This window comes from Schistocerca cancellata, chromosome 3, assembly GCF_023864275.1.
Source record: "Schistocerca cancellata isolate TAMUIC-IGC-003103 chromosome 3, iqSchCanc2.1, whole genome shotgun sequence".
In the NCBI taxonomy this organism is placed as follows: Eukaryota; Metazoa; Arthropoda; class Insecta; order Orthoptera; family Acrididae; genus Schistocerca; species Schistocerca cancellata.
The window spans coordinates 272,021,766-272,035,509 of record NC_064628.1 but is presented as its reverse complement, the minus strand read 5'-3'; the positions used below and the strand labels follow the sequence as shown (position 1 = coordinate 272,035,509).

Here is a 13,744-nt window from a genome sequence, read left to right as displayed (position 1 = left end):
ATCGTACAATTTGACCACAATAGGTAATCGGTTCACAGGACATGTCCTAAGGCTTCAAGGTATCACTAATTTGGTAATGGAGAGAAGAGTAGGGTAAGGAGGCATAGGGATTATGGAAGGAGACCAAGAGAGCAAGTTAAAACGAATGCAGATTTCAGTAGTTATGGAAAGATGAAGAGGCTTGCACAGGTCAGTTTAAATTCCTTGAGTAGGTGAATCAGTTATTCATTTCAAACATCGTTGCAAGAAAACTAGATACCAGTGCAACTCAAAATCTATTTTTAGGTCTTTATTAATGCTACGGAGAGTAAGGATATGTGACTAAATAACAAGAGTTCGGTGCAGTAAGATAGTGCTGCGCCTGCGTCGAGACGAACCTATCATGTGCTCGAGGATGATGTTCCAGCCGATGATGAAGGCCCAGAACTCGCCGATGCTGATGTAGGTGTAGACGTAGGCGGAGCCCGCCTTGGGGATGCGCGTGCCGAACTCTGCGTAGCACAGGGCGGCGAGCAGCGAGGTGAGGCCGGCCAGCATGAAGGACAGCACGATGCCGGGGCCCGCGATGTCGCGCGCCACCGGCCCGATCATCACGTAGATGCCCGCGCCCACCATGTGCCCCACTCCTGCACACGGACACAGACACGTATACACATTAGAGAGGCACAGGAGACAGTACTCCCCTCGAGCACCTAGACCATAGGTTCTCAGTCTTTTCCTGCCCACCGCCGTCCTTTCGAAGAAAAAATTACTCAGCGCCCCACCCCTTTTTTCACGGAAAACAAATCAGAAATAGTCTCGATCTACAGGAAAATTAAAGAGACCTTTGGAGAAAAGAGAACCACTGATACGAATATCAAGAGCTCAGATGGAAACCCAGTTCTAAGCAAAGAAGGGAAAGCAGAAAGGTGGAAGGAGTATTATGGAAATGGAAGAGGATGTAGATGAAGATGAAATGGTACATACGATACTACGTGAAGAGTTTCACAGAGCACTGAAAGACCCGAGTACAAACAAGGCCCCGGGAGTAGACAACATTCCATTAGAACTACTGACGGCCTTGAAAGAACCGGTCGTGACTAAACTCTACCATCTGGTGAGCAAGATGTATGAGACAGGCGAAATACCCTCAGACTTCGAGAAGAATATAATAATTCCAATCCCAAAGAAAGCAGGTGTTGACAGCTGCGAAAATTACCGAACTATCAGTTTAATAAGTCACAGTTGCAAAATACTAACACGAATTCTTTACAGACGAATGGAAAAACTGGTAGAAACCGACCTCGGGGAAGATCAGTTTGGATTCCGTAGAAATATTGCAACACGTGAGGCAATACTGACCCTTTGACTTATCTTAGAAGAAAGATTAAGGAAAGACAAACCTACGTTTCTAGCATTTGTAGGCTTAGAGAAACCTTATGACAATGTTGACTGGAATACTCTCTTTCAAATTCTAAAGATGGCAGGGGTAAAATACAGGGAGCGACAGGCTATTTACAATTTGTACAGAAACCAGATGGCAGTTATAAGAGTCGAGGGACATGAAAGGGAAGCAGTGGTTGGGAAGGGAGTGAGACAGGGTTGTAGCCTCTCCCCGATGTTATTCAATCTGTATATTGAGCAAGCAGTAAAGGAAACAAAAGAAAATCCATGGAGAAGAAATAAAAACTTTGAGGTTCGCCGATGACATTGTAATTCTGTCAGAGACAGCAAAGGACTTGGAAGAGCAGTTGAACGGAATGGACAGTGACTTGAAAGCCGGATATAAGATGAACATCGACAAAAGCAAAACGATGATAATGGATTGTAGTTGAATTAAGTCGGGTGATGCTGAGGGAATTAGATTAGGAAATGAGACACTTAAAGTAGTAAAGGACTTTTGCTATTTAGGGAGTAAAATAACCGATGATGGTCGAAGTAGAGAGGATATAAAATGTGGACTGGCAATGGCAAGGAAAGCGTTTCTGAAGAAGAGAAATTTGTTAACATCGAGTATAGATTTAAGTGTCAGGAAGTCGTTTCTGAAACTATTTGTATGGAGTGTAGCCATGTATGGAAGTGAAACATGGACGATAAATAGTTTGGACAAGAAGAGAATAGAAGCTTTCGGAATGTGGTGCTACAGAAGAATGCTGAAGATTAGATGGGTAGATCACATAACTAATGATGAAGTATTGAACAGAATTGGGGAGAAGAGAAGTTTGTGGCACAACTTGACAAAAAGAAGGGACCGGTTAGTAGGACATGTTCTGAGGCATCAAGGGATCACAAATTTAGGGCAGCTTGGAGGGTAAAAATCGTAGAGGGAGACCAAGAGTTGAATACACTAAGCAGATTCAGAAGGATGTAGGTTGCAGTAAGTACTGGCAGATGAAGAAGCTTACACAGGATAGGGTAGCATGGAGAACTGCATCAAACCAGTCTCAGGACTGAAAACCACAACAAGAACAAACTCGATCTACAGATAAATAACACAAAATTTTCCAACGAGCTTTTAGCATAACACACTTTTAAAACAATATTTCGATGGCTACAGTCTTCATCCAAGACGAGGTCTTACAGAAATCTGGGAAACTATGGAGATATTTAATGGAAGATTAAATCGTGAACTGTCGTAAGTTAGGCTCCAGTTGATGAATTTGAAGACCATTGCGTGTCCGGTCAGGACCATCGGCCCGGTACAAGGAAAAAAAAAAAATTCGTCAGACCAGGCGATACGTTTCCAGTTATCCAAAATCCAGCATCCCGTGTTCACTACAAACGTAACTGACGATGTCTTCGGGACAACGTGGGAAGAATGTACGGGTCGTCTGCTACGGTGCCCCTTCTTCAACAGTGTGCCCCTTCTTCATTCGTATTCAAATTCCAGATGGTTCGCAATTTTCATCTTACAGGTAGTGCAGTTCGAACTGAAAAGGGATATATCTTTAAAATTACTTCATTAAAATATGTTAATAATATTGGTGTCTATCTCAAAGGTTCATTGACAAATGTATATTTAAAAATTTAAAAATAATTTTAGTTAGAAGAGTGAACTTGCTATAATGACACCAATTTTTCAATATTTGCTGGCACTTTTGTCATAAGAAATCTTAAATCGCCGCGCTCTACGATTAGTAGTCTGTTCCTGTTCTTGGTAACTATCTTGCTAACCACGCTAAAACCTCTTTCCGCTAAATACGAAGGTGGGAATGCACTGAAATACTTCTTTGCTGCAGGCAATAAAGTTGGATACAATATAGGAATTTGCCTTTGAAGCCAGAGTCCTTGCTATCCATTTCTGAATTTTAATTTTAACTCTTCACTTGTTGAAAGTTGTATCAGCTCTTCCTGCAAGGAACGGTCATTTAATGGTGAGTCTACTCATAAAATCTTCTTTAAGTGCGTCCAAGTGCTGACAAAACACTAAAATGGAATCATCATTTGTTTCTACAGTAAAAAGATTGGAAAACAGATGAAACTGTTTTGACTCAAACTGTGTCTTCTGTACAAGGGATTTTCTGACACAAAAACAGAAATAACACTCCTAGGTTTGTTTAAGTCCAAGTCATTAAATTTATTGTATATATCGATCAAATAAGCTGTATCACTCTTGAATACCAGTAAATTATCCATCAACGGTTGAGCTTTGTTTTCAAAAAACGTCAAAACTGTATCAAAGAGGCTATGAAATCATTTTAGGCATGTATCCTTTGACAGCCAAGGAAGCTCTGTGTGCAGGAGCAAATGACTGAAATCTTTGTCGTTCTCATCACACAGCTTCTGAAACAATCTATCAGTGAGTGCACCGCTTCTCGCCTTGTTAACCTCAGAATTACGTACTTTAAAGAGCTATGAAGGCGATCGTTAAAGTTTTTTGCTACCAAATGTTGTCTGTGAATAACACAATGTGTAGATACTGTCTGGTACCGCCTTTTTTCAATATGAAATTACCCCATGGCATCGTCCTATGATTGCTGAAGCAATGTAGCCCCAGATGACCTAGACAAATATATTTACACTAATGAGCCAAAACGTAATGGCCGCCGAGCGAGAGTGCGCAGTGGTTAACACACTGGATGCGCATTCGGGACGACGACGGTTCAAACCCGCGTCCGGCCATCCTGATTTAGGTTTACCGTGATTTCCCTAAATCGATTCAGGCAAAAGGAGGGATGGTTCCTTTAAAAATGCACGGCCGACTTCCTTCCCATTCTTCCTAATTCGATGGGACCTCGCTGTTTGCCCCCCCCCCCCCAAATCACCCAATCACCCCACCATTATGACCATTATGACCACTTCCGTTGTAGCGTGTTGTTCCGCCTTTGGAACGCATTACAGCATCGGTTGCGCTTGACATGGATCGACGAGCACTTGGTAGCTTCCCTGAGGTGTATGGCACCAGATGACTACGCACAGGTCCACAATTCCCGCAAATTACATGCCTGTGGTCTGTGGACGGCGAGCTGACACACATAGCATACTAAATGTATTTCACCGGGCTTAGAGAGAGTTCATTGCCATGCTCTGAAAACCACTGTTGTACGATTCTGGCCTTGTCTCACACACAGTTATCTTTGTGTAAGATGCCATCATCGTCATGAAAGACATCAAGCTAGATGGAATGCAGGTGGTCCGCAGTAATTTTCACGTGATCCACAGTTATCCCGGTGCCTTCACTTACTACCACAGGTGACGTGGAACCCCAAGTGAACGTCCCCCACGGTACATTAATGCCTCCACTGGCGTGCGTCCATGGCGTGGTGGTTAAGAGTAGCCGTTCGCATGTATGATTGTCCGGTCAGGACCATCGGCCTGGTGAAAAAAAAAAAAAAAAAAAAAAGAGCCCGCATCTCGTGGTCGTGCGGTAGCGTTCTCGCTTCACACGCCCGGGTTCCCGGGTTCGATTCCCGGCGGGGTCAGGGATTTTCTCTGCCTCGTGATGGCTGCGTGTTGTGTGCTGTCCTTAGGTTAGTTAGGTTTAAGTAGTTCTAAGTTCTAGGGGACTGATGATCATAGCTGTTAAGTCCCGTTAGTGCTCAGAGCCATTTGAACCATTTTTGAAAAAAAAAAAGGGTCATCAGACCAGGCGACACGTTTCCAATGATCCAAAGTCCAGCATCCCGTGTCCACTACAAACGTAACTGACGATGTCATCAGGAGAACGTGGGAAGATGTAGGGGTCGTCTGCTACGGTGTCCCTTCTTCAACAATGTGCGCTGAACTGTAAGCTCAGAATACGTGTGTCTGCCTGCACCAGCATTGCACTCTGTCGTGAGCTGTCCCATAGATCACCTGCTATCCTGTTTTATAGAGCGGGCAATCATGTGGTCTTGATACCTCTGATGAGGAGCGGACGTCCAGCAACTTGTCGTCTACACATCGTTTCACCGTTCTTCAACCACCTTCCATCGATATTCGCGACAGCAGCACACGAACAGCTTACCAGCTTCGCCGTTTCCCAAGTGCTCGTTCCCAAGCGCCGAGTCATAACAATCTGCTGTTTTTGGCTTGTGCCAGTGTATTTCCACATTTGCTACTCGTATCGCCAGTAGAAAGTTTCCCCATTAATCTCTGCTCCGCTACTGTCATTATGTATCAAGTGCCCGCAACGCCGCTAGGTGGAATTCAATCTCGCGGTGGACATTGGTCATGTTGACACGGCCGGTTTAAGAAAAATGGTTTAAATGGCTCTGAGCAGTATGGGACTTAACATCTGAGGTCATCAGTCGCCTAGAACTTAAAACTACTAAAACCTAACTAACCAAGGACATCATACACGTCCATGCCCAAGGCAGGATTCGAACCTGCGACCGTATCGGACGCACGGTTCCAGACTGAAGCGCCTAGAACCGCTAAGCCACACTGGCCGGCGCCGATTTAAGAACCATGCGGCAAAAGCCATAGCTTGGGTCGCCAAGCTGGGAGGGTTGCCAGAGGCGCTTCGGCTGTAAGATTTCTGCACCGGACGCACCACAATTAGTAGCGGCTGCTTGGAGCGCCAGGCTGAGAGTGCTAGATTTGTATAGAGTCCGTATCAAAATTAGCAGCGACAACAGACGCCAGTGAAAGTGCGCGAGGGAAAAGGGTTAGAGGGGAAGGGGGGAGGGGAGCGCCTAATGGAAAGTCGCTTCTGCGGAAATGTATCCTCGGACCTACCCGGCATGTTTACTCATCATTGTATTGCGTTCGTGCATAAATTTGTAGCGTTTTTCCATAACTTTAATAAACACAACAGATACATATAACGTAGATTTTATTTATCAATAATATACACATTAAAAAAGTTTTACATCATCCCGGTTCTCAGAACTCCTGAAGATAGACGTTGACTGTGGATATTGTATCACAGACACAGTCCCTTTGACTGTTCAGATATGTCACTAAACCTGCCAAAAGATGTAAACAACCAAGCATGAGCAGCTCCTGTTAGACGAAGGGGGTCCGAAAGCCGATCAGTTCCAGTCATTGCACCAGGAAGGAGGTATACGGCTCGTCTCATCTGTAGTCCAACCATGACTAGACGATCAATACCGCTGTTCGATCGCGTCCGCGTTGTTACTTTGTACCAGGAAGGACTCTCAACAAGGGAAGAGTCCACGCGTCTCGGAGTGAACCAAAGCGATGTTGTTCGGACATGTAGAAGATACAGAGAGACAGGAACTGTCGACGACATGCCTCACTCAGGCCGCCCAAGGGTAACTACTGCAGTGGATGACCGCTAGCTACGGATTTTGTCTCGGAGGTACCTTGACAGCAACGCCACCATGTTGAATAATGCATTTCGTGCAGCCACAGGACGTCGTGTTACGACTCAAACTGTGCGCAATAGGCTGCATGATGCGCAACTTCACTCCCGACGTCCATGTGTAACGCCGGAAATGCATATCCTCCTATTTACATCTATAGTACTATAAATTTTTTTCCTTATTTTGTTACCTGAAGATATGACGTTTCTGTGTCTTTGTATATTGTAATTGTTTTATTATTTGTATATTTATGCATTTATGTCGATGTATAATTGGTTTGTTTTTGTGAATATTATTTGTATTTATACGCTAGGTCTGGCCTAGGGAAAACTATGCTATCGAACGAATACATCTATAGGTCGTGTGGAGAACCAAAGTGTTTAGGATCTTTGGAAGTGTTAACTCTGTCGTGTGGAGAGCGGGCAGAGAGAGTCTAGCTGGAGGAGGGCAGTGGAGCAGGTATGTTGTGTGAAGTTCCCGCGAGTTGCCGCGCTTACGGGGTTTGGCAGCATGTAATTGCGCTCGACTTGCTATGTTAGTTTCTGACACGGTGTCGCGGACGGGAAGCGTTAGCTGGCACACATCAAGAGCCCGTTTCGCCTGGAGACCGTGTCGAGAAGAGGGCGTGCCAACATACAGCTTCTGCAACAGCGACGGCCGACAATGAGTGACTGTCGCCACCTCTTCGATCGACGACTTCAAACTTTCAATCAACCAACAAGGAAGACTGGTAGCACGTAAAGTTTTAGAACTGTATGGCAGACCTCAGCTTTTCAAACTGTTAAATTTTTCTCACTAAATTACAGCAACGTAGCATGAACCTTTGTTGCTCATTGTCCCAATTGCATTACCAAGCAGGGTCCCTTCATTTTCCGGAATGAACCCGAGTGTCGTTGAAATTCAAACACCAGCATTAAAGTACTATCATTCGATTTCACTGCTTTAATTTCAAAGTTCAGTTAAGGTATTCATAGCTGGCTACAATATTTAGATTACGCAAGCACAAATTAAGAGTGTGAGTTTTGTTACCGTATTTTAGCTTACCTGTGACTGCAGCTCAGCTTAGTACGTACTAAATTTTACTATTGTTAATTGTTCAGAATCATTTAATTCAAGTTCAAAGTTAAATCTCTTATTTCTAAATTGCGTAGATTCAAGTAGCTTTTGAAATGATTGTTGAGGTAGCCCAAGATTAACCGTATTTTACTGAATTTCGATGTGCTTCAGAAACAAAGCTCACTATTAATTTCAGTCACTAAATTAACTTTCAGTTTTCCGGTTTTATTAATTCTTTTGCTAAATTAAGAGTGTAGCGAAATTTATTACTTCTGACAAACTTTCAGTTTTCACACTACACGTGTCAACCTTCAGTTGCCATGCTTCTAGTGCTAATTATATGTGTAATAACCTTTCTTTTTCAGTTACTATAGTAATTGTCCATAGGACTGGCGACCGTAATTTTCCCCAAATCTCAAATATCTAATTACCGCTAGTTAATTGTTAACGTAACGGCCGCACATTTACTTTCTTTATGAACTTTACCCCTTTTCAAAATTAATTTCCACCAGTTTCATTTGCATTTTTCCTTTCATTTAGATGTAACCCTTTCCTCCCTCTTTACCGACAGATTAACTTCGGTGACGATTGCTTTTCCGAAATTTCCATTGGGTACACGCGGTTTAATTTTCCACTGTCATTAAGGTCGATAAGAGAGGGGGAGGTTACACATGGCGAGGTCCATCTATTCAACCACGACACCATGCAGTGCGGTACAGATGGGCCCAACAACATGTCGAATGGACCGCTCAGGATTGGCATCACGTTTTCTTCGCCGATGAGTGTTGCATGTATCTTCAACCAGACAATTGTCGGAGACGTGTTTGGAGGTAACCCGATGAGGCTGTACGCACACTGCCCAGGCGCTTCAGTCGGGAGCCGCACGACTGCTACGGTCGCAGGTTCGAATCCTGCCTCGGGCATGGATGTGTATGATGTCCTTAGGTTAGTTAGCTTTAAGTAGTTCTAAGTGCTAGGGGACTGATGACCTCAGATGTTAAGTCCCATAGTGCTCAGAGCCATATGAACACTGCCCAGCGAGTGCAGCAAGGTGTAGGTACCCTACTGTTTTTGGGTGGCATTATATGGGACCGACATACGCCGCTGGTTTTCATGGAAGGCGCCGTAACGGCTGTACGATACGTGAACGCCATCTTCCAATCGATAGTGCAACCATATCGGCAGCATACTGGCGAGACATTCGTCTTCATGGACGACAATTCGCGCCCCCACCGTGCACATCTTGTGAATGACTTCCTTCAGGATAACGACATCGCTCGACTAGAGTGGCCAGCATGTTCTCCAGACATTAACCCTATCGAACATGCCGGTGATAGATTGAAAAGGGCTGTTTATGGACGACATGACCCACGAATCACACTGAGGGATCTACGCTAAATCGCCATTGAGGAGTGGGACAATCAGAACCAGCAGTGCCTTGATCAACTTGTAGACAGTATGCCACGATGAATACAGGCATGCATGAATGCAAGAGGACGTGCTATTGGGTATCAGAGGTACCGGTGTGTACAGCAATCTGGACCACCACCTCTGAAGGTCTCGCTGTGTGGTGGTACAACATGCAATGTGTGGTTTTTATGAGCAATAAAAAGGGTGGGAATGATGTTTATGTTGATCTCTATTCCACTTTTCTGTACAGATTCCGGAACTCTCGGAACCGAGGTGGTGCAAAACTTTTTTTGATGTGTGTAAATCCTCCTTCGCTATTTACAACATGCTAATGCTAATGCTGGGGTAACTTTTAGATTCCGCGCCTGTAGAAATCACATGGTTTCGAGGCGAATAATTCGTCGAGCCATGTTCGGAGCACATTTTTATCCGAAAATGAAGCTTCTTGAAGTTTGTTCGATACAGAGGGCTCATGATCAAGTGAATAAGACGGGCCAACCTAACTCCTGTATAGTGTTTTTTTTGTCAGTCTAGCGGAATGCGGGCGGGCATTATCGTAGAGTAACACCACTTCACGTTTCTTCCTGTTAGTTGTTCTTGTACTGCGTTTTCAAGACGTCTCAGATATTGACAATAAATGTCAACGATGATGGTTACACATCAGACAAGCAATTCCTATAGACCACACAGCCGCTGTTACACCAGATTCACGTGCTATCAGTCAGTCGGAACTCGGCGAGAGGAGAAGCCTTCTCCAAAGGAATCTTTTCAGTGGAGCGGAGAAGTGAAGGGGAATCGTCTGACTTCTCACAATCTTGCGCCGTCTACGCTAGTTTTGAAGTGGAGGTGGCGGCTACGCGGAAGCTACAGCGGCAAGGTCTCTACGCGAAATTCACTAGAGCCATCAAGCAATGGCTTACGTTACCCTTCGGGAACTTGGTTAGGGACAATGACTTTGGCCGGCCGCGGTGGCCGAGCGGTTCTAGGCGCTTCAGTCCGGAAACGCGCTGCTGCTACGGTCACAGGTTCGAATCCTGCCTTGGGCATGGATGTGTGTGATGTCCTTAGGTTAGTTAGGTTTAAGTAGTTCTAAGTTCTAGGGGACTGATGACCTGATGTTAAGTCCCATAATGCTTAGAGCCATTTGAACCATTTGAACAGTGGCTTTGACTTCGGGAACGAGGTCCGTTTAAGTTAGCCTTTTACGATGTTCATATGTGGACTTTATGACCGTCACTTGTCGCGGGCATTTTGTGGGGAGTTGTCTACGCTCATTACATATGGAACAGGTCCCTACTTGACCTGTGTAAATTATATGCACCCTGATACGTGGCGCCGTTGGCGCCAGGCGCTTCTCTACATTCATTTAACGTCTCTGCGATCGACTCTGTATTGCGTGGCCGCGGCTTTCCTCTTTGGTCTCTTTTTGGCTACTTAAGCGCACGACGCTGATGGGAGAGGTCTGGTTTTGGTCGGTTGGTTGTCGCTCCAGTGTGCAGTCTGGTTGTCGGCTGTCGTTCTTTGCGCATACTCTGCCTCTTTCTGTCGTGTGTGTAGTGGGGCTGAGGACGGAGCCGTGCGAGTGCGTGCGGTCGACGAATGTGTACTGCGTCCAGTGAGAGGGCGATGGTCTCATCTGTGCTGCTAAACGATGCGAACATGTGAAACTGGCTTTGGAGTGTACCAGCTTGCAACCGGATATGCTACAGAATCAAAAAAATGGTTCAAATGGCTCTGAGCACTATAGGACTTAACATCTGAGGTCATCAGTCCCCTAGAACTTAGAACTACTTAAACCTAACTAACCTAAGGACAGCACACAACACCCAGCCATCACGAGGCAGAGAAAATCCCTGACCCCGCCGGGAATCGAACCCGGGAACCCGGGCGTGGGAAGCGAGAACGCTACCGCACGACCACGAGATGCGGGCTACTACAGAATCAAACGGTGGGAATTAATGAGGTTCTAAGTCCTACTGTTCATATGTATATTGAATTTCGTGCTGTTTGCAGTTAATGGCTCTCCCAGTGTTTGGACGCCCATTGGTGCGGACTGTGCGGATGGTCCCGGCGGAGGTTCGAGTCCTCCCTCGGGCATGGGTGTGTGTGTTTGTCCTTAGGATAATTTAGGTTAAGTAGTGTGCAAGCTTAGGGACTGATGACCTTAGCAGTTAAGTCCCATAAGATTTCACACACATTTGAAAATTTTTTTGACCGTTGGTGCACAACTTATTGAAGAGTGGTTACCTTATTGAATGGGGTTTGCCTCGTTTGGACGCACTTGAGATACGGACAAGGATGGCTCAAATGGCTCTGAGCACTATGGGACTTAACATCTATGGTCATCAGTCCCCTAGAACTTAGAACTACTTAAACCTAACTAACCTAAGGACAGCACACAACACCCAGCCATCACGAGGGAGAGAAAATCCCTGACCCCTCCGGGAATCGAACCCGGGAACCCAGGCGTGGGAAGCGAGAACGCTACCGCACGACCACGAGATGCGGGCGTACGGACAAGGAGTGTATGTCTGTGCGTGCGTGTCTGTGCACTCCGAAATAACCACAGGTTCCATTTTCTGGCTGTCTGCTGGTATTTAGGTAATGTGTTCAGAGGTAAACAAGCAGGGGCTTAATGATGAAAAATTTTTGTGTGCTAGATGGTTCAAATGGCTCTGAGTACTATGCGACTTAACTTCTGAGGTTATCAGTCGCCTAGAACTTAGAACTAATTAAACCTAACCAACCTAAGGACATCACACACATCCATGCCCGAGGCAGGATTCGAACCTGCGACCGTAGCGGTCGTTCGGCTCCAGACTGTAGCGCCTAGAACCGCACGGCCACTCCGGCCGGCTGTGTGCTAGAGTCCTGTCGTATTGTAATAGTGAGTGTGTGTTTATGGAATGTATATAATATAATTAATCGGCTCTGGGGTTATGTTCTGAGTTAAGTTACCAGTGTGATTCAGCACTATGACCAGCTTCTTATGTATCTAAGTATGTTATCACTTCCTGCTCCGGCCGTAATAAGCTTGTCTGCACATATTATTAATGACAAAGTAGTGCTGATATCTAAAGTGGATAATTCTGAATTTGAATGGATTGTATTCCTATGGCCGTATTCCTATTTTGAAATTTTTCTAATGTGTTAAGGATTGTGTTACTCTGGATACTGCCCAGTTGCTGTGTGGTTTTATGTTGTTGTTTCAGTTGTATGATCAGTTGTGCGCGTCGTCCGTGTAGCTGGTCGTTTAACTAGTGGACGACGACTTGGCGGCGGCCAGTTTGAATTGTAACCGATAGCGCGGTCGCTGTGATTATCGGTAGACTCCTGTTCTTCGGCGATTTTAAGTTGAGCATTTTATTATCTGTGCCCGGTGACACCGAGGCGTCTATCTTTCCTTCTTCACCGTTTATTCCAGCTTCCATTCAGGCTCGACCTGAGTTGTAGTTTCCTCTCACCTCTGATGTGCCATTACTTGTTACTGAAATTTTGTAATACCTGAAAGATGCCCTTCATCGTACTGGGTTTTTAATATCTTATTCAGAAAGAGAAATTGTGAGTTGTTTCTGCTGTTATATCTTAAAAGGTGTCCTGCTTCTGTGGAACTTTTTCTGAGTAAACCATTTATTGTTTGTATGATTCTTAGGATTTATGTAAAGGTTTTAGAATTATTTATTGTTTGGGGTGGGCTTTGACGCCCGTAGACATTTTGTCTGTTTAGTAATGTTTCAGATTCTAGGGCAATTATGAATATTATTCTGGGGTAACAGCAGTTTGCTGTTGTCCTGCAATTGTTAAATAAAATTTGTTGGAAATTGCAAGCCAGAGTTTGCGTTTGATTGGTAATTATCGCCTTGTCTTCAGCGAGCTGAAGTATCCTTGAACGTGTCTTCCACGTCTCACACCCGGTATCCACACACCTGTAAATGAGAGAGGATATTCCGTTTTACCACGGTGTCCGTGGATCTAACACCACTATAAAGTTATAAACGATGTTGAGCGGACCAGCGTTCCTACGGTGTATTCCGTATGCATCCAAACGAAAGCAGGACGGTCTTGAAGAAACTATCATCAACTCCTGGCCGAAAGTTAAGCACCCTGACATTCGTATATTTCAAACCATACAATCAGAACCATCACGATGTGTGAAAGGAACTTACTTGTTGTCTGTGCCTGTCAACCTGAAGCGGGTATAGGCTGGTTCAAATGGCTCTGAGCTCTATGGGGCTTAACATCTGAGGTCATCAGTCCCCTAGAACTTTGAACTACTTAAACCTAACTAACCTAAGGACATCACGCACATCCATGCCCGAGGCAGGATTCGAACCTGCGACCGTAGCGGTATAGGAAGTTGACATAAAATACATACAATTCAGAATCGAAAGAAGCCATGTGAGCCCGTTCTGAAGTTACCTCGATCGCGTCTACAAGTCAGTCATGAATTTCTAACGAATTTGGCTGCACATTCCGCGTGGACTTGGCAAAACTAATACTGACGTACCTGTACGTGGGATGCTCGTGGGGGCCATGGACGACACCACGGC

At 45.0% G+C, this 13,744-nt stretch overlaps 1 protein-coding gene across 3 annotated transcripts in view; it reads right to left on the bottom strand.

Moving 5' to 3' along the window:
• LOC126174929 (cationic amino acid transporter 4) overlaps window positions 1-13,744 on the bottom strand; it is a 233,549-nt gene that overhangs the window by 72,863 nt on the left and 146,942 nt on the right. For 2 of the 3 annotated variants that reach the window (XM_049921383.1, XM_049921382.1), the window contains one exon: window positions 378-626. The exons of the other annotated variant lie outside the window; for it this stretch is intronic. In XM_049921383.1, coding sequence (XP_049777340.1) covers window positions 378-626 — 249 coding nt within the window. The remainder of the gene's footprint in view (window positions 1-377; window positions 627-13,744) is intronic. 3 annotated transcript variants of the gene reach the window in all.